Consider the following 21,840-nt stretch of genomic DNA (forward strand, 5'->3'; position numbering starts at 1 on the left):
TCTGGTAGGTGAGTGGAAAGTCAACTATTACTGAAGCTGAAGAAATGACTTAACACTTGTGAAAACATGTTTTCTGATATTAAGTTTTATCCGGTTAGTCTCCCCAAATCTGTTTTTCACCTACATGTCAAGTAAATAAAAGTTTCAAAGGTTTCTCATATGCTTCAAAGAAACATTTCTCTTCATGTTTTCTAGAAGGGCTATATTCCAGTCAAGCAAGAGTGGTACATCAGGGAGGAGGACCGTGAAAAGACCATTTAAAAGAAAGACACATGGGGCGCCTGGGTGGCTCAGCTGGCTGAGTATCTCAGCTCAGGTCTTGATCTCGGGGTTGTGAGTTTAAGCGTTGTGTTGGACTCCACACTGGGCGTAGAGCCTACTTAAAAAAAAAAAAAGAATGACACAAAGATACTTGGTTTTATAATATATATATTTTGAAGTAAGTGAAGACAACACAGATTTTTTTTTTAATGTCTTTCAGATGTTTTCTTAAGTTTGTCCAATTTAGTTATCCAACTGACAAAGCAAGGCAACCCCACGCTTGATCCAGTGTTGAGTGGGTTGGTCTGTCTTTAACAGCATTGCAATAACAAAGTTAGTGGAATGTCCTGTAGTGGAAAGAGTTCCTTTACGTTCACTTGTCTTGTAGAGGGGACAGACGTAGGCATTCGACTTCACAATCTGAGACTTTTTGGCTTGGAAAAGAAAGAAATACATTCATTTGGTAAAGGGAAAACAGCCCCTGGGGCTAAAAGAACAACTATTTTAGTACTAAATCTAAGATTATGATTATAATATTTGAACATTTCAATGTTGTTACTGTTGTATGTTGTTATATACCATTGGTATATAATTAATGACTGTGAAACAAGACAAGTGATTTCATATGGTGCATGATTCTCGGTTTAGAGGATAGGAATCGATTCTAAGTCCTGATAACTTAGCAGGCATGAAAACACTCAAGAGGACTTGGGACAGGAGGAGAAGGTAGGGAAGAAGGAATAAAATACAGCACAGGCAATGCGGCAGATATATAAGGAGAGGACACTGCTGCTTAGAGCCCGAATACAAGAAATGGATAAATCAGAAGAAGCGGAAGTTACTATTTGCTTTCAGCAGGTTATTACTAGGGAAGACACACCGACTCTTACCTACTCACAGAAAGAACCTACATATTATCCTTGAAAAGCCTGATATGAGCTATTAGGAGTGTTTCTAAACTAAGGCTACATTTCTCATAGTTATAATTGAACTGTGTTAATAATGAAAATACTTAATGGGTTAGGTGCTGATTGTGGGATGATTTGGAAATGTTTCCATTGATAATTATCAGAGAACAAAAACACTAGAGAAGAAAGAAAAAACAAAAGAATGAGCCTCATTTGTTCAAACTCGGGGAAAAATGATGGTAGCAGAAGAAGGGAAGGAGTGAGTAGCTTTCCCAGGAGAGCAGAGCCGGCCTCCAGCCCCTGTGCCTTGCAGGTTTATGCCTTCGGGCACTTGTCTGGCTCTTGGGCCTCGGAGTTTCCCATAGCCAGAAGACTGTAGCCACCAGCCGTGTGTTTCTGAGAGGTGTGCAAAAGCATTTCAGAATCAAAATATTGATGGGAAGCCCCGGACTCTGGAAAACTAGAAGTGTGGGGGAGGGGCAGAGAAAATGTTGCATCCCATGGGATAAGAGCACAAAGAGGCATGATGATATGCCCAGAATAACATGAATGCAACACGAAAAAGGGGAACAATATATTTTCAATGTAAACATTAAGTTGCTGTTTATTGTAATTGAACAAAGTCTTAATAGGTTTGAACAGAGAGTTAACTGGGGGATCCATTAAAAACACCCCTCTCTAAAACTCTTAGGAAATTTTGTTAGAAGTAGACTTACTTGGTTTTATCCATATGATGGGCATCAGGTCAAATAGAAGTTTGGGGTGTTGTTCGGCAAGCAATCCACTGTGAGGAGAAATTGACATGTTTATTAGAAATAAGATGAAATTTGCTTCTAGAAATTGCTACTTAGATATCGGCTTTTAATACAAGAGAGGACCAGAAATATGCAGAGAAAGAAATATAAAACAAAACAAAACAAAGCCAAGGAAGAGGCAATGAATAATTGAAAGAAACGAAAGAAAATTATGGCAAGGCAATGTGTGCAAACAGTGGAAAAATATCAATTCCTGTCACTTAAAAAAAAAGATTTATTTATTTGAGAGAGAGAGTGCATGAGTGGGGTAGGGGCAGGAGAGAGGGAGAAGCAGACTCCCCACGGAGCAGGGAACCTGACGATCCGATCCCAGGACCCTGAGATCATGACCTGAGCTGAAGGCAGATGCTTAACTGACAAAGTCACCCAGGCGCCCCTGCCACTTTTTAAGTACTATCCATGAGGCCAACACTATCCTATCACATTTGGTCCTCACCGTGACCTTGTCCCTGTTCCTGTTCCACAGATGAAGAGTGGAGGTTCAGAGAGGTTGAGTAGTTTTCTCTCAGTAACACAGCCCTTACGTGCCAGAGTCAGAATTCAAACGCACATCTGCCTGTCTAGAAAACGTGGTTTCTTTTCCCTATGTTTATTTGTTTGAAAAAAGGAGGGAAGGGACGAAGGGACGAAGGGAGGAAGAAGGAAGGAAAAGATGAATGAATACATATATAAGGAAAAGTAAGCTAAGACAAATGTCAGTAGAGTGATGAAAAAGAAGAGAGAGAAAGATAACCACAGGAATGAGGTGGAGCTAAGTCTCCTCTTTGCCCTGTCTTGAAATGATCTCTCTAGAGCCTCCTTCTTGCTCCCCTCAAGCGATTCTCGGGGCCTCAGCTTTTAACCCTCCCTTGAGAGCAAAGCCTAACCCTGACCCTGGAAATAGAGGATTGTGCTTATTAGTGGACTGATAAAGAGCAGGGTTCCAAGGGAAATAATCTGTCCCCTTCCCTCTTACCTCTACGTATTTTTCCTTAAAGATTTATTTATTTTTTATTTTAGAGAGAGCGAGGACGAGCGGGAGGGGTAGAGGGAGAGGGAGAGAATCTCAAGCAGACTCCCGCTGAGCGCAGAGCCCTGAGGCAGGGCTCTGTCCCACCGCCCTAAGATTATATAACCTGAGCAAAAACCAAGAGTCCCCTGTGTAACTGACTGAGCCACCCAGGTGCCCCTCCCCTGTGTATTTTAAACAAGAATAGCAATGCTCAGTTTTCCAAGCTGGAAATTCAGTATTTATTTTAAATATTTTTTTTATTATGTCATCAAAATCTGAGAGAAAGTTTTCCATTTACCAACAGAAGTGGGAAGTTTACCATAACCATAAAATGTTTGAAAGTGGGGCACTCCTGCATGTTACGAGACAGAAAGTAACAGTCCTAAAACAGAAGAAGCGAGAAAATAATTTTAGCTAACTTCTACCAGTAAGACCACTGGAATATTAACTAAAAATTCTTCAGGACCTAAAAACACTCACTTATCAATTGCTCCAGCCTGAGTAACAATTTATTGCAAGGATTCTGATATTTTTTACTACTTGCCATATTCCCTAGAAGAGGCCATTTGGTGGGGTGGGAGGGAGACAGCAGATGGTGTGTTTTACTCATTCAGCTACAACTAAAGCCATGTCTTCAGTTCAAAGCCCTGACCTTGTTCTGTCCCAGCGTGCCCCATCAAGATACAATCCGTGGATGTACACGCCATCTTCTGGGGCCGTCTCGGTTGTATCCGAAGGAATAACCTGAAGGGAGAGGTACACACTCGTAATGGTTTCTTTCCCAGACCACTCTGTCTCATAAGGAAAACATTTGCTCAATTTTCAGAATGTATTCAGGGAAACTCCACTATATAATGGCTTGTATACATTTTTCAGTAGAAGTGTAAATGTAAAAATGTATAATACAGTTCTTTTTGAAGCATTTTATCAGGTTTTACTGTACCTTATATTAATTTCAGCTAAAACAGAAGAGCAGCATTAGATTGAGTGGAAAATTGAAATATATATAAGTCCTATCAGACACAGCAAGACAAATATCATCTACTTTCTTCATGAAACACAAAGGATGGAAAGAAATCAAATAGTTTATAATGGACCATAAAGATAGGAATTCTGCATATCTTACTTGCTTAAATACATGATTTTGATATAGTGATAGACTGTGGAGTTCAGGGGGTTACTGTACCTCAAATTCATATCCTAGTAAATCAATAGGGATGGTGTATTTTCTGGCATAATTCTGCATAGCTCCAGTTAGGAAGGCTTGGGTGAAAAAGAATCCTGAGAGCCAGAACACATTAGGTTTTCCTGAATTATGCCAGTCCTGTAAAGGGCAAACAAAATGCATCATGTTCATTTTCCAACTCACACAGCATCACCTCATACAATTCCTTTTTTTTTTTTTTTTAAAGATTGTATTTATTTATTTGACAGAGAGAGACACAGGGAGAGTGGGAACACAAGCAGGGGGAGTGGGAGAGGGAGAAGCAGGCTTCCTGCGGAGCAGGGAGCCCGATGTGGGGCTCGATCCCAGGACCCTGGGATCAGGACCCGAGCCGAAGGCAGATGCTGAACGACTGAGCCACCCAGGCGCCCTCATATACAATTCCTGATTCTGGTTTTTGTGCTGCCCACACTTTCCGCCACAGGACTCTCTTCCCCTACTCAAAGCACAGGACCTTGGCCTTCTACCTCTTTTCCCTTATAGTTACTCTTCTTGGAAAAGTCAAACTAATTTTAACATTAACCTGAATAAAACAACATTTGAAAGATTCACATCTTCTGCAAAGAGCCAAAGATAAATTATTTGGGGATTTATCATATTACTTAATCCTACTCAAAAGCCACTACCTTTAGACATCTTACGCATCGTATCACAGAGCCCTCCTGTGTTGATTCCAGCTCCTTAAACCTCTCAACACCCCGTGCCTCCATGCCCACTGCCCCCACTCCAGTTCAGAGATCCACTGTCTTCTTTCTGTATTGATGTGTCCATCTTCTCACTTCTTCCCTCTCTCTCTGCTCAGCACATCTAGAGTCACGCTTCCAGAGTAGGTACTTTACCATACATGGTTCGGATTGGGTTTAGCACCTTGCATAATTCTTTAGTGATCTACTACTACTCTACCAAATTAAAGTCTAAGCACCTTAGTCTCCTATTCAAGAGACTTCACAATCTGGCCCCAAATTGCATTTCCAGCTTGGTCCCTTTTAATTCCTCTTCAAGCATCTTGCATTCTAATCAGACTATTTGCTGGTCTCTTCTCTGCATTGGGTGGACATCCGTCTTACACCCCGATGGAGGCTGAACCTTTCCACACTCTTCACCCAAGCACTTTTGGTGCAGGAACTCTACTTCCTGGGGTGGGCACGTGATTCGTGCCTGGCCGATGATACCTCCAGTCATCGGGATCAATTCAGGAATGGACACGTGACCCAATCAAAGCCAGAGATGCAGAGACTCTTGCTGGGACTTTTGGGGAAAAGACACTCAGCTCTGTGAAGTTGTGTGGATGTGGGACCAGAGTTGCTGCAGCTCTTTTGCTACCATCGGACAAGAACCTACCTGCAAATGGAGTCAAGCCTCAGAGAAAGGGAGCCAGGAGACGAGGTGCAAGAATCCAGGACCAGGGAACAATTTTGCACCCCACATCAGCTCCTGCCTAGAGCCACTTGACGCCCTGGATTTTTCAGTTACTGAGGGAATAAACTTTATTTGCGTTTATGTCAGAATTTTTACAACAGAATCAGTCCTAAATGACATACTGCCTTTCATTGCACAGCTATCTCTAAGTCCTTTTCCTTTTTTCTTGTAGCATCCAAAACCTCTCATCCCTTAGACCCAGCTCAAATGCTTCCTCATCCAGTAAACAAGTTCTGCTTTCCTGGGCTAGAAGAACTCTCTCCTTTCTTTGAATTCCCAGAACATTTTGCAAATTGATCTTTTACGACGCATCTCCTACTCTCCTGAATTCGTTTTTTCTTAGATACATATAAGCTTATCCCCCTGTAGACTATTGGCAACTTGAAGGCCGGGCTCATGTGGCCATCACACTTTTATCTCACAGAGGACACAACAAGATGTTCTGGACAAAGTGGGGTCTCAATTCACATTAGTTGAATGAACAGATGGATCAATAAAATGAACTCTGTCTCTGAGCGAGCAGTACACTGTGGGAAGAAGCCAGCTTTGCTTCCTGGGAGGAAGAGACCAGACTTGTGCTAGAGATGTTGCAACAGTGTAATTATCAAATCAGGAAGAGGTGGAGGGGTGCCTGGGTGGCTCAGCAGGTTAAGCATCCGACTCTTGATTTCCACTCAGGTCATGATCTCAGGGTTGTGAGATCGAGCCTGGTGCTGGGGGTGGGGGCACGCTCAGCAGGGCGTCTGCTTGAGATTCTTTCCCTCTGCCCCCCCCATGCTGTCTCTCTCAAATAAATAAATAAATCTTAAAAATAAAAAATAAAAGAAGAGGTGGAAAAAGAGATGGACCTTGGAAAGGACACAAGCCAGGCAGAACTGGCACCATGCACAAAAAAGTTGTCAGAACCCAGAAGGCGAGTGTATAGAAAATTCCCTGGCTCACTCCAGGGCTTCGTTTAGCCAAGAATGTCACTAGTGTCTGGGTCAGCAACTTCTATAGGGTTTCTGAATTAGCTACCATTTACTGGGTGCTTAGTGCATGCCAGGCACTGTGCTCAGCACTTTACATGCATCACCTCATTTGGTTCACAAAATAATTCAGCGAGTTATTCCTCCCATTTTACAGATGAGGAAACTGGAGTGCAGAAAGATGAATAACATCTTGCTCAAAGTCACACAGATACTAAGTGTCAGATAAATAGGATGAATGGTGAGAGAGAAAAGAGGAAAAGAGAAAACTCCAGTTGACTCATTTGCTTAATTTGTTAACTCTAAAAAGCACTGGGAGGTGAAGTCAAGAGTCCAGGAGAAAGAAAGGAGAGGGGAAAACCATACAGCTTCCCTAAGGGTAAGAGGACAATGGGGAGAGATCCATTCAGAGGAAGAAGGTGTATGGCGAAGGATGATAAAAGTGCCCAATAGTGAGTGAGGTCTTTCTTACTCATTCGAATGGAATGATTCCAAGGGGGAAATACAAATTTCAGAGAGTAGGGAGTTTGGTGTGGACTTTTTATCAACAACAAAAGGAATTTGTCCTGGAGACTCTCCCTGCTGGCACCGTGCCAGGACCCCTCTAAAAGACCAAGGTAATAACACTTTGTGGCCCTTTAGGAATGAAGCAATATACAGGAAATGGAAGCAGTGTCAATAAAAGTTTCAGAAAAGCTTGGGAAATGAACTGAAGTGTAAAAAAAAAAAGGAAGATTGTGGCAAGGGGAGAATGTGATTAACCATATGTCACAATGCTTTTGATAAGGGATGGAAAGAGGCTGTGCACTCAGGAGGAACTAAGACAATGTGTTGTAGATGTGGCTAGGACTCACCCAGGCATACGCAGCTTCACCTATGCAATCAGCAAAGATGAAAAACAATGTTAATTTTGAGAAACAGGCACTCATAATCACTATTGTTAGGGATACAATTAAATAATTTTTCCAGAGGCTGACTAGGTAATGTCTATCAAAATCCCTAAAAATAGACAGATGGAATTGATGAAAGCATTTAAGTAGGATCCACTGACCAACAGGAATTTTTCTAGAAACACAAGGGCAGTTTTACACTTGGAAATCCAGTGACACAATTCAATGCAATAATTAGCTAATGAAGAAAAAAAGAGTCCCATCATCAGCAATAAATGCTGCAAAGGCATTTGATAAAGTTCAACAAGTTATGATATTACAAAAGAATAATCTTTTACTGAGTTCTTACCAATACCATGGGACTGTCACCCTGTGAGATAAAATTGACCATTTTATGGATGAGAAAACTGCTAAGTGGCATCTCTTCTACACCCTGAACACTGAAAACCCCTGTTTTCTGGACTGTTTTGTTGTTGTTGTTAAATGTAAAATCTACACAAAAATCTCCTATAAATTAATTTTTCAGAAACAGCCAAGAAGAAAAATGGGCCGAGGAGATGAAGAGGCAATTCACAGGAGAAATACAAATGGCAAGCACACATACCAGAAGAAGCACAAGCTCACTAATTATTAAAAAAAAAAAAATGGGGCATCTGGGTGGCTCAGTCGGTTAAGCATCCGACTCCTGATTTCAGCTCAGGTCATGATCCTACAGGGTCGTGGGATCTACCTTGTATTGGGCTCCCTGCTCAGTGGGGAGTCTCCTTGAGATTCTCTCTCCCTCTTCCTCTGCCCCTCCCCCACATACTCACACACTCTCTCTCTCTCTCTCTCAAAAAAAAAAGGCAGATTGAAACAATAAGACTGGTTCATCTATCAGATTGGTAAAAATTAAAAAGGGGTGAATGAGAAAGGCTCTCTCTCCACATCTTCATAAGCACTGGCTATTTTATGATTAGCTTCCACAGTGAAACAAATAAAGCTCTTGTGTAATAGAAAGGCAACTGAACACGGAGAGGTTATATACCTAATGTGAATTTCCAAAAAGTATTTTGGGGGCTCTCCCCACTTCTTACCCCCACATAAACATTAACCATAGGATGGGGGCAAGCCGAGTTGCTGGGGAGGAGACAGTGCCCTGAACATCCTTTATGTGTGTGTTTTGTGATGCGGGGTAGAGATTTCAAAGCACTCAACTTTTCCCTTTTACGAGATAAAGGATAAGAAGCAACTGATTTTAAGACAATGGCCAGTTATTGGTAAATCCAAATCTTGGGTTCTTTTTGTGATTTACCACCAGTATTAAAATGAAAAGACCAAGTATGTGGTCTCAGAGAGCCACAAACCTAGAATCTTAAAAAAATATGTCACCTATTACTTGGACTTGAGTAAAGTAAAATTTTAACTTTCTCCTCAGTACTTTGAAATATGTTATTTTTTTAAAAGATTTTATTTATTTATTTGACAGAGAGAGACACAGCAAGAGAGGGAATACAAGCAGGGGGAGTGGGAGAGGGAGAATGAGCAGGGAGCCCGATGCAGGGCTCAATCCCAGGACCCCAAGATCATGACCTGAGCTGAAGGCAGATGCTTAATCGACTGAGCCACTCAGGTGCCCCTGAAATATGTTATTTTTAATATTTTTTTCTTTTAAAAATGTTATTTATTTATTTGAGAGAGAGAGAGCACAAGCAGGGGGAGGGGCCAAGGGAGAGGGAGAAGCAGACTCCCTGCTGAGCAGGGAGCCCAATGTGGGACTCAATCCCAGGACCCTGGGATCATGACCTGAGCTGAAGGCAGATGCTTAACCCACTGAGCCACCCACGCGCCCGTATTTTCAATATTCTAAAAGTTCGGTTAGATTACCATGACTGCTAACCACATTGCTCAACTCAGAGACATTCAAGTGACCAGAGTGTTTCTAATCTCTCTCCAGTCAATCAAAAAATAAAATTTTATATATATATATAAATTACATAATCTTTTACCTGTAAAAAGTTCAACCGGGCTAGAAAATCTGTGATATAACTTGCTAGGGGTTTAAGACTTGGGTATGATCGTGCAGCCCATATTTCTGGAACCTTTCCAACAAGCAGACTGCCAGAGAATGCCTCCAGTGCAGAATCCATTACAACGACGCCCTTAATAGCTTTTTCAAGGTCCTGTAGAGTGTTGCGTATAGTTTTAATTAAACTGCAAAGAAAGAAATCATTTCATCAATGTACATATGAGGGTAAATATCAATGTACTGTCTTTCCAGAAGAAGTAGCCAAAATCTCATTCACAGCTTTATGGAAGTGTTTCCCCAAATGGAGTCACCTCCCAGTTGGTAATGGAAGGTAATTTTAGGTGATACTTGGATGAACATTTTTCGTTTTAATCACTACATAATATAGAAAATAATACAACAAGCATATCAAAGTTGTTGCTTTCTGGGTATTATGGTTTAAGACCAGGCTAATTTAAGCAGAGAATGATTTTAGGAAAAATATCAGGTAAATAATGTTACAGGGTGACATGCAAATACCGAAAAAGTTATAAAGGTGTAATCCAAAGGCTGAAATTTGTGAAATAATTCCTTAAAGCATAAAGCATATATTCATGGATATACTTGCAAATACTTTGCTTCCCACATAGACCCAAACTGCTAAGAACGCTGTAAATAGACCTGAGCTGAGGGTTTTAGGCTAGAAGCCTAAGCAACTGAGAGACTGAGAGACAGTATACTATTACATATAAATACATATGGTCTTTGTATAAAAAATACTGAATTAAGGCATCACAGTGTTTTAATATATTTTTAAGTGTCAACAAGTCCAGAAACCCAAATAAACTTGAAAACACCTTAGAAAATTCGTAATCAAAACAATTTTTCCATTCCTTAAGCCAGTATTGAATTGTAGAAAATTCAATTAAAATATTCAAAGCAAATAATTTGTTCACTATTGTGGGATACCTAATCGACCTAGGTTGGACTAAGGAAGAAAAGGGAGGTGTATATGCGTCAAGTGGCAGAATAATGACAAAAGACTTGTCATTGGCTCATTTGGTCTTTAGTTCCTGAGGAGAACAGTAACGGGTGGGGAGAATTATGACTAATGAATATTTTCACCAGTAAAAACAGATCTCATTTCCATCACTTTTGCATTCTAAAAGATACCTTCACTTCTGCGGCAGAAGATTATACAACTTTAAAGAGTGGGGCTGGATCCTAAGGAAATGGCAGGTTTTGATAAGTTTTTCTTAAAATTTTAATTCAATACCAGTGTGTCTTTTTTTTTTTAAATCAACTTTGATTGGTTGTTTTCTGAACCACTGGGGAGATAGATCCTTACTTGTTAAATCTTTCCATTTCTTGTACTAACACGGTATTCATGCTCTCTTCATAGCTCACAGGAAACTTCAGTAGTGCTAATTCAATGTCAAAATCATTTGGTAGCTAAGAAAATAGATTTTGAAGATCACACATTACTCTCAGAATGGATAATTCGTTTCATTCAGCTATCACATCACTAGTAGCTAACACTAGGCAGTTACTATGGGCTAGGCGTTGTCCTAACTGCTTTCCATACATTATTTCATGTAATCCTAACCATGTACTCTCAGGGGGCTATTGTCATCTCCATTTTACAGATGAGGATATTCAAGTACAGTTGACCCTTGAACAATGCAGGGGTTAGAGTATTGCCCCCCCCGCCCCCCACATAGTCAAAAATCCATGTACAAGTTCGACTCTCCAAAAACTTCACTAATAACCTACAATTGACCAGAAGCCTTGCCAATAACGTAAACAGTCAATTAACACATATTTTGTATGTCATATATATTATAGACTGTATTCTTACAATACAGTAAGCTAGAGAAAAGAAAATGTTATTAAGAAAATCTTAAGGAAGAGAAGATACATTTATAGTACTGTGCCGTATTTATCAAAAAAATTCACATATAAGTGGATCTGTGCAGTTCAAACCTGTGTTGTTCAGGGTCAACTGTACAGAGAGGTTGAGTAACTGCCCAAGGGCACACAGCCAAAAGGTGATCTGTTTAAATCCACAGGTCTCTAACTGCAAAGCCCATGCTCTTTACTACAGGCTATAGCACTTTGCAGAAGATATATATTTCTGAAATGTTGTATAATTTCCTTTTGTAAGCTGAATCTAATTTTTCATTGATAAAACTGATTTGCCATTTCCTAACAGTTTTATATTTATTTCCAATCAATTATCAACTGGCTCCAAGTAGCTTAGCTTACCCCACTTCCAGATAATTAATGTGTGACTGCATTAGGGTTCCAAGGAATAGGGAGAGAGAAGGCATCAAGTGTCTGCTTTCTATGAGGCACCTCAGAGATGCTTGAGAAGTGAAGGGGACTTTGGGACTGATAATCAAGCCTCAAGACATTGGAATTCACACTCCAAGGCAAAGAAGCTTCCCAGTCAGGGAGGTCCCGAACTAAGAAAGCTGAACTGCCCAGAGTCACACTAGGTGGTGTCACTCAAGGACTCTTTGGCCCAGCACAGCCCTTTTTCCCCAAATACATTCCCAAATGCCACTGCCAGCTAACTTCCTCTTCAGGACCATGTAAGAGCCACTATTCTGCAAGAGTGAGAACCTTCCCCCCAGAGATAAACTGCAGAAACAGTGAGGGGCCACGAGTGAGGAGACTCAGAGCGCAGACGCAGCAGTCTGGGACAGTGTGGGAGGAGGCTAGCTTGCTTTCACCTGTGGCCGCAGCCGGGCACACAGTGCGGAGGCTCTCCTTAGGAGTAGTGTAAGGGCAAGGCCACCAACGCAGTGGAGAGGAGTGGCGCTGTCTGTGGGCTTTCAAGGCAGGTGGACCATGGGTCAGGCTCTGCTCTGTCAGAACACCTGACACTGAAATATGGGGCTAATTATAGCATTTACCCTGGAGGGGAATTGTGAAGATCCACTTATGACCATAATCTTTTTAAAGTTCCCTTAGTAGTTCTTGTTGAATTTAAGACACAGAAAAAAGGTAAGAAGAAAGAGTATCATTCCACTTTACCTGGTAGGCTAAGTATTTTGGGCTATATATAGTATGAAGAGAAATAAAAAAAAGCTGTAGTTGCTAATTTAGTGCTGATCTTACTTCCTGTACCCCCTCCCTAAGGTGTAGATTAAAAACCATTCATCCCTTGAACCAGCAAGTTCAGACCATTTCCTCCAGTTTTTAAAAAATAGATCCATTATCTTTGTTTGGAAATGATAATAAGTCACATGTTCATTAGCTCATCCACAACTGTAGTTACTAAGAACTTATATTGTGCCAGGCATCATGCAGAGCACTTTAAATTCATGACCTCTTAGACGTTCACAAGAACCTTATACTGTTGGTACTATGATCACCACTTTACAGATTTGAGAACTAAGGCTCAGAAAGGCAAAAAGTTTCTCACTCAAGGTCCTAATGCTGCCAAATGGAGTCTTCAGATTGTCAATTCAGTACCATTTTAATTTACAGGATAAGCAACATATTTTAAACTAAACATTACCTTCTTGAGAATATCTTTGGTGATTTCTAATAGAATCTGGTCAGCACTTCCTGAGGATCCTGTCTGTTTGGAGCCTCCCTGGGTGAGGAGCAAGGACTCAAAGAGGACTTTTGTTTGTTGCAGATCTTTGGAAATATCAACATTTTCATGTAATCCAAATATCTCAGGGTGTTGAGTAAATGGGAGATTCTACCAGAAAACAGATGAAGCAAGCATCATATTTCTACCAGCTACGTTAATTCATAAGGTGTAAAAGCATGCAGACCAAAAAGGGTTAAAAATCAACTACACATTAAGCACCGAGGAATCAAACTCTTCCAATTTTCAGTAATGGCCAGAAACAAAAGATACTGAAAGTTGACTGAAACCATACTACTTGTCTAGCCCTCTACATTACAGGGGAACATTTCATTATTTGCTTTTAGAAAAATCACACTTAAATCTAACCCTATTTTCAGTGACATCAGTTACCTTAATGAATTCAATGTACTCATCGTAGGTGCCTTTGGGAGGCGCAAAATAGTTTCCACTGGGAGAAAACTTGTAATGAGGGTTTTCGATGATTTGTGGGTTATAAAAGTCAGCCAGCATGGTTAAGAGGAGGCGTCTGTCCCAATCGTCTGTCACCCTTCCACCATAGTTACATTCCCCGGTCAGATAGGAGATAGCTTCAAATGGAACTGTATTATATTCATTTATAAATAACTGAAACAAAGGAAAAATAAAATGAGAAAAACCTTCAAGTTTTTTTTTTACTTCATTTCCATTTTAAGATGACATTAAATACCTATCTCTCTCTCTCAATCATCTATCCATCTATATGCACAGAGTGGGGTTGAGCAAACTATCATCACAACTTACCTTTGGAAGGCTAGGATTGTTAGTGTTTATTTTTTATTTTATTTTACCTTTTTTTTTTTTTTGAGAGAGTGAGAGAATGGGGAGGGGGGACAGAAGGAGAGAGAGAGAATCTTAAGCAGACTCCACGCCCAGCACAGAGCCCGACGTGAGGCTCGATCTCACGATCCTGAGATCACGACCTAAGCGGAAATCAAGAGTCAGACGCTTACCCAGATGACTGAGCCACCCGGGTGTCCTGTTAGTGTTTATTTTAAATTACTTTGCTTATCTGCATCTTCCAATCTTAGGGCTGGGGGAATAAACATGTATTGCTTCTGTAATAAGAAAAACATTTAACAAAAAAAGATGGCATTAAAGTTACCAAGGATTTTTTCATATGAATTTGAATAAACCTTGTTTTAGGGCACTGGTTGTTAATTGGGGCAGTTTTGTCCCTTAGGGGACCTTTGGCAATATTTGGGGACATTTTAGATTGGTGGTTGGGGGTGCTACTGTCATCTAGTGGGCAGAAGTTTAGATGCCGCTAAACAGTGCCCAGGCCAGCTGCCCGCAGCAAGGAGCTATCTGACCCCAAATGCCGATTGTGCCAAGGCTGAGAACGAGGTGCCTAGCTTAGGGCACTGTTTGCAATGTGATTAAAACAAAGCAATCCCAAATTTTAGTGCCAAAGCCTGGTTCACACAATATGACAACATTTAAAACAGTAATAAAAACTACTATTTGTAGGGGCGCCTGGGTGGCTCAGTTGGTTAAGCCACTGCCTTCGGCTCAGGTCATGATCCCGGAGTCCCGGGATCGAGTCCCGCATCGGACTCCCCCTTCTCTGTGGGGAGCCTGCTTCTCCCTCTGCCTCTGCCTGCGACTCCCCCTGCTTGTGCTCACTCTGTCTCTCTCTCTCTATGTCAAATAAATAAATAAAATATTTAAAAAAAAACTACTATTTGTATAACTTTTACATTATCTTACTTATCTCCCGATGACCCTGTCAAGTAGGAAGCTGAGTCTGGGAAATGTGAAATGATATGAAGGCCTGAATTTATTTCTTCCAGTTCCAGATCCTTTACTTTTTCCCATAGACAGGAATTTTTGGTAACTTACTGGATGAGAACTTTTCCTGCCCCCAAAACTTACCTAATAGTGCAGGAATTATAACAGAAATGATGCACAGTTAAGAAAACATATTTCCAAATTATCCAGAGCCAAGTTAAAAGAAGGTATCGTTCTTTGTTTGAGACTCCCATGTTTTCGGGAGGAAGAGAAGCGTCAAGAGATATGAGCAGGAGACGGAAGGTCATCTTTTGTGGTGAAAGAGGAAAGTTTCTCCCTTTCTTATCTTTGGGGGAGGGAAAGGCATGTTAAACTGGGTTTCCCCCCTTCCCAAAACTGAAGGAAGAGACCCCAGGAGAAATTCATGTTAAATTTGTGGCATATGCAAGACACAGAGACTAACAAGTATTCCTTGGTTGTCTACTCCTTAGCCGTAAGTTCGCTGGAGGCAAGAGGTAGCCTGCTGGTAGGACCAGGTGAAGATGGTTTAAAGACTGATCCCCTCTCAAGTACCCAGTTCTTGATGATATAAAAGAGGATTTAATCTATGCCTGCCAGCTCCAATGTTGGGGTTAGGAGGGTTGATGACACCAGAGGCTGCAGGCTGGGGCCTGGCCAGAAGAGAACTCTCAGTTGACTGGTTATCTGCAGTAGGATGATATTAGCAAAATGTTCTCCAAGCTTAGGCTATATCAACTAAATTGTTCTTAAAACGAATGTTTAAAATCAATGTAATTTCATCATGTAATTATAATTCTATAAGCACCAATTTCATCAGTTGTCCAAGGATTTTCAAATTGACAGGTTTGTTCTAATTAGGGTTTCTGCCTTGCTTACAGGAAAGAAAAAGAGTTGATAAAATATCAAAAGTTTCTATAAAAATTATCAGTTATGGTATAAACATGATTAAATATTCATAGCCTTATAAAGCCGCACCTGAGTGAAATCTAATGGGGCTTTATCAACACTTCCCAGTTCCCTTTATGAGGCCCCATGTCACAAGGCTCTTGTCACAGCAAAGAAGCAGAAATGCATTAATACTCTGTGGTTGTCCAGCTGGATTACTATATTTGGTAAAATATGATAGAAATAATGGGGAAAGTACTGGAGTTGGACAGACTGGAGTTCAAATCCTATCTCAATGGGCAAGCTCACTTCTTAGCTTTGGTTTTCTCAAAAATAGGGATAATAACAACCTTATAGAGTTGCTTCGAATTAATGTAAATAATGTGCCTACTTCAAAGTCTGAGTTAGCAGGAATTTATAGCAGATATATATATTTTTTTTTTTTTCCGGGGGACTGCTGACTCTTTAAATGTCTTATTTTGTAAGTCTATAGAAACTGGAAAACCCAAACACTCATTTTCCAGCCTCCTTTATAATTACACCTTAGACCTGTGAGCTAGACTTCGAACTGGGGTGTAGTGCACAAAAAAGCAGGATTAGCAAAGAATCTTTTTTGATGACATCATGGGGCTTACAGTAGACCAGAGCCTGTGTGGCAGCTATGTGAGCTGTGGTGTTGAATATTCAACCAGGGTTGAGGATCTGCTCTTACCAAGACATGGTGAGTTCTAGACATGACTCTGGATGCCTTGGCTCTCCAGCCATCTTAGGCATTCTATGATCTACCCAAATATTCTTTCAATAAATTCCTTTTCTACTTAAAATAGGCAGCCTATTTCTTTTGGTTGATAGAGCTAAACTGTAGCTTCGACTGAGCGGAGAAAGAGAGTATAGTAAGGACCTCTCTAAAGCCAACACTTGAGGAGGGCACTGCAGAAAGACAGAAAGAACCAGGGTCCTTGATGACAACACTTGCTCAGTCAACCAACTCCAGAGCCTGTCCTTCCTTTGTACTACTTTTTTATGTGAGATAGTAAGTTTCATTATGGTTTAAGCCAGTTTCAATCAGGTTTTCCATTACTTACAGCAGAAAAAATCCACAGAGATAGTGCTTCATAAACCACAGTTATAATTTTTACTACGATCTACCCACCTACTAGTGATGTTGGGAGGATTAAGTTTATTTTAAGCAAAGGGAGTTGTCTAGGGCCTGACACACAGTGATCCTCCATCAATGTTAATTTCTTTCTAATTTTACCTGTAGTTGTCGAATACTGATGCGTAAGTCTGATTCATTAAATCCATATGGAATATTCCAACCGAGAGGACCAAATTTCTTTCTCTCTTGTACAAGGGCATGAAAAAAACAAACTCCAAACAGCAACTTCTCCCATGTCTTGAGTATAAAAATTACACAAGAAAAAATTCTGATCAGATTTCCATCAGTAAGATCAGGGGAATCAACAATCTTTTTTCATTGTAAGATTCTATGATCATATATTTCTGTAAACTTCTATTTAAAAAAGACATGCTACCTCATGGAGGACAGTAGGAGAAGGAAAGGAAAAATGAAGGGGGGTGCGGAATTGGAGGGAGAGATGAACCATGAGAGAACTATGGACTCTGAGAGACAAACAGGGATTTGCGGGGCAGCGAGGGGGTGGGTTAGCCTGGTGATGGGTATTAAGGAGGGCACGTACTGCATGGAGCACTGGGTGTTATACGAAAACAATGGATCGTGGATCACCACATCAAAAACTAATGAAGTATTGTATGGTGACTAATATAACATAATAAAATAATAATAATAAAAAAGACATGCTACCTAAAACAATGCAAACTATAAAAAGTATTAATCTTATGACTTAAAACCTCCAAAGCTAGACAAACTGCAATATTAAACTTTGTTAAAATGCAATAATTCTACCATTTGCCAAAGTATTGGCTACTCATACTTTGGTGTTGTCCATAGATATTTACAACTTCAGTACTTTAAATGTTATCCTGTAGACTCACTGGCATATGTTTAAAACTACAGTGCGAGAGCATAATTAATTATTATGATAGGAATAAATCCCAATATATAGTTCCTGATTTTATGACTTTCCATTTGAAGATCATTCTTGAAACCCTTGTTTATTTACTCTGTCCTGGTATCTTCATATGTGTGACACATATGTCCGAAGGGATGGGCCTCTCACTGAGTCTATCAGTGCTCTGGAGGATGGCCACCCATCTCTTTGAGGACCGCCCCCCCCAAGTAAGTTTCAAGTACGCTACCTTGATGGCTTAAATTAAATCATTTCAAACATAGCTCCAAATACAGAAAATATCCATCCAACTATCTTCACGTGATGTAGAAATTATTTCTATAACAATAAAATGCAAGTACACCATGGCCTTACTGAATAACTATTTTCTTGAAATGCTGTACATAAAATAAAGCATATTTTAAATATACTGGTTGAAAGCTGTGGTGAAACATTTAAAAGGCGGAAACCTTTTGGCAATGAGAGCAATAACCTAATTTACATGTATTTTCCACGTATTTTCACCCAATGGGGTTTTCTTAAGGAGATCATAATCCCTCCACATTTTTGCCCTGTGCTTGTGGCCAAAAATGTTCCTGTGGTATCAGAGAAATCTTAGGATTTCTTGCAGGAGCTCAACCCTTGATGGGAATCAGACACTATACCACCTTCTCCATTTTTGTAAGCTCTCTTTCTAGCTAAACCACCAAATATCCTACTTTTCTCCAAGAATTTCAAATAAATATATTGCTTAGAACTAGGGGCACACAGAAGCTATCATTAAGCAGAGAGAAACTAGCTGGCTTCCAAAGAATTCAATTCTTTATTTTCATTACCATTCTTTTTCTAGCTCAAATAGGCAAATATGATAAATGGCATGTGCTGGGGTAAGGGCAGGGAATGAATTTCCCTTGGTGCTGATGTTTCGTTCCATGTGAGGAGACCTCAGTGTAACACTTCTAGATTTTCCCCATCCTTGTATTCACTGCAGGAGAAGGGAATAATCTATCTGGCTGATAAATTTGGGAAAAGTTAACCAGATATGCTCTGCTCAGCTTTTCCCTTTCCATCTTAGAAGTGAGCTTTCCTTAGGGAAGAAAGTTTTCCTCTGTTCCTGAGGGTGGATAAATCTGTTTAATTCTTCCTTTTTTTTTTTTTTAAGATTTTATTTATTTGACAGAGAGATAGAGAGCACAAGTAGGCAGAGAGGCAGGCAGAGGGAGAGGGAGAAGCAGGCTTCCTGCTGAGCAGGGAGCCTGATGTGGGGCTCGATCCCAGGACCCTGGGATCATGACCTGAGCTGAAGGCAGTGGCTTAACCAACTGAGCCACCCAGGGGCCCCAAATCTGTTTAATTCTATTCAGTGATACGAACCCCATTTGTTCACAGATATCAACTATATCTTCCAACCTAGTCTATATCAGTAATTAAAGTTAAAATCTGGTTCCCTTATGTTTATACTTTTTCCTGTTTCTTAGTTGGTAAGAATGCCAGCAGGAAAAAGGAGTGCTATTTGTTTATTAGAATTCCTAAGTCCCCAGTACCACGTGCAAAACCGTTTCACATGAGCACACTAAAAGGCATGATTAATATGTCAAAATGGTATTGCTAGAATTTAAGTTCCATGAAGGCAGATTTGGGGGAAGGGGGTCTATTTTATTCTCACTGCTTTATATCTAGGGAGCAGGGAGCCTGATGCAGGGCTCGATCACCTAACACACATTTTGTTGAAAGAATGAATACATGAGGGGCGCCTGGGTGGCTCAGTCATTAAGCATCTGCCTTCAGCTTAGGTCATGATCCCGGGGTCCTGGGATCTAGCCCTGCAATGGGGCTCCCTGCTCCTTGGGAAGCCTGCTTCTCCCTCTCCTGCTCCCCCTGCTTGTGTTCCCTCTCTCATTGTGTCTCTTTCTGTAAACAAATAAATAAAATCTTTAAAAAAAAAGAATGAATACATGATATGAAAATAGATTGCTACTCTTGGGTCTTCATCAAACTTGTTAATGGATTTTGGTTTACAAAGTAAGACACATTCATTCAGTCAACAGATATCTATTTGAATGTCTACTCTGTGGGAAGCAGAGCACGAACTGCTGGGAAGAAAATGATGAACAATACAGGTACAATATCTGTCTTCTTAGAGAATGCCTAAAGTAACATTGTTAAATATTTTTTTAATTTTTTATTGTTATGTTAATCACCATACATTACATCATTAGTTTTTGATGTAGTGTTCCATGATTCATTGTTTGTGCATAACACCCAGTGCTCCACGCAGAACGTGCCCTCTTTAATACCCATCACCAGGCTAACCCATCCCCCCACCCCCCTCCCCTCTAGAACCCTCAGTTTGTTTTTCAGAGTCCATCATCTCTCACGGTTCATCTCCCCCTCTGATTTCCCCCCCTTCATTCTTCCCCTCCTGCTATCTTCTTCTTTTTTCCTTAACATATATTGCATTATTTGTTTAACATTGTTAAATATTTATAGTCCCAGATTTTCTCACTGTTAGAACACATTTGAAAAGCTCCAGAGGCTGAACATTACCAGTTCCTTTTCCTGGCATCCACTGAAAAACTGAGAATCAGAAATTGGATCAGTGAGGTAAGATTGAAGGAGATTTAGCCGAAGACCCGTGGGAGGCTCATTAGTCATTTTCACTCCGTTCTGTAGGATGGTTACTGGGAACTAAGAATAAACAGAGCATTACTAAAGATAACCAGCTTGAGTCCTAAACATGCATATACTAGCGGGTTAAAAATAGGTAAAAAAGAGGACTCCAGAAATATTTTTAAGACCTCTTAAGGTTAAGCATTTAAGGCTTGATTAAGATACACAATGTAAGAGATAACTGAATAAATGTACTGAACTTCATACAAAATAAACATACTTTCGGAGATGGATAACTTGTGAGCCAAAGCCTAAAGGATGAGTTACAGACTTCAGGGGTAAAATCTTCACACATTTTTTCCAACATTGGCATCCAGGAGACGGCAAGGTGACAATTCTGTAGGCACACCCAAGTTCCTTCTTCTATTGCTGCTTTAATCATTTTTGTTGCAATTGGTCCTTGTCCTTGTCCCAGGGAAATTGCTTGAAATTTATTTCCAGACATAGCTTTATCATTTGCAAATTTCAGCAGGCCTAAGAGAGCACAAAAAAACAGTTTCACTGCTTGCTCTAAAATCACAAAGTATGCCTTATGTTTCAGTGTGCAGGTACTTCAATGGAAGATTCCAGTTACTTTTCCTTATACATCTCAGATTTACTAAGTGAGCTACAATCATATAAGAAACGGCCATTGATGGGGTGCCTGGGTGGCTCAGTTGGTTAAGCGTCTGCCTTTGGCTCAAGTCATGATCTCAGGGTCCTGGGATTGAGCCCTGCGTCGGGCTCCCCGCTCAGCTGGGAGCCTGCTTCTTCCTCTCCTCCCCACTTGTGCTCTCTCTTGCTATCTCTGTCTCTTTCTCTCAAATAAATAAATAAATAAAATCTTTAAAAAATTAAAAAAAGAAGTGGCCATTGAGCAAGACGGTTTATCTATAGGTTCTTCAAAGTATTCAGTAGGCAGACTTACTAGCCATGGGATCCGCTCCCGGAGATAGCACAAAAATTAAAGGGATGGTACAGTTTGAGTCCAAGTAACTCTTTGTCAAATCAAATGGTGGAGGCTCCACAAATTTTTTCCCTAGTTTGTCAGTTACATAATTTGTTATAGCTGGAGTTATCTGTTAAAGAGAGAAATAATATGCCCTTTAGAGTAATTTTCATTTCACATAACAATTGTGATGATTACTGAAAACCGACAGAGTACAATTTGAGTCTAATAGTCAAGAAAAGCATGCAGCTTATCATAGACACAAAGTATGAATTTCTTTAATATGTAAGAAGTGTGTATAAATTGATAGGACCAGACTAACAATCCAAAAGAAAAAAAGGGCAGAGACAATGAGCAGTTTATAGAAAATGACTCATGGAATCCATTTATAAAAATGGATCTTAAACATATGAAAAGATGCTCAAACTCATTCAGTATAGCAGAGACTGCAAACTGTCTCCCTGTTTG

At 40.3% G+C, this 21,840-nt stretch overlaps 1 protein-coding gene across 2 annotated transcripts in view; it reads right to left on the bottom strand.

Annotated features, from left to right (window-relative positions):
- Positions 1 to 433: 433 nt before the first annotated feature.
- Positions 434 to 21,840, bottom strand: part of DNAH12 (dynein axonemal heavy chain 12) — a 231,404-nt gene continuing 209,997 nt past the window's right edge. Inside the window, exons 62-73 of one of the 2 annotated variants that reach the window (XM_027587796.2) lie at positions 21,352 to 21,502; positions 20,665 to 20,918; positions 20,322 to 20,462; positions 17,003 to 17,140; positions 13,462 to 13,695; positions 12,991 to 13,179; positions 10,813 to 10,916; positions 9,466 to 9,670; positions 4,162 to 4,299; positions 3,628 to 3,719; positions 1,886 to 1,953; positions 434 to 695 (exon numbers count right to left, since the gene is read on the bottom strand). In XM_027587796.2, the coding sequence (XP_027443597.1) occupies positions 505 to 695; positions 1,886 to 1,953; positions 3,628 to 3,719; positions 4,162 to 4,299; positions 9,466 to 9,670; positions 10,813 to 10,916; positions 12,991 to 13,179; positions 13,462 to 13,695; positions 17,003 to 17,140; positions 20,322 to 20,462; positions 20,665 to 20,918; positions 21,352 to 21,502 (1,905 nt within the window). In that variant the 3' untranslated portion in view covers positions 434 to 504. The remainder of the gene's footprint in view (positions 696 to 1,885; positions 1,954 to 3,627; positions 3,720 to 4,161; positions 4,300 to 9,465; positions 9,671 to 10,812; positions 10,917 to 12,990; positions 13,180 to 13,461; positions 13,696 to 17,002; positions 17,141 to 20,321; positions 20,463 to 20,664; positions 20,919 to 21,351; positions 21,503 to 21,840) is intronic. The other variant, XM_027587797.1, reaches the window with a different exon arrangement.

This window comes from Zalophus californianus, chromosome 1 (genome assembly GCF_009762305.2).
Source record: "Zalophus californianus isolate mZalCal1 chromosome 1, mZalCal1.pri.v2, whole genome shotgun sequence".
Taxonomy (NCBI): Eukaryota; Metazoa; Chordata; class Mammalia; order Carnivora; family Otariidae; genus Zalophus; species Zalophus californianus.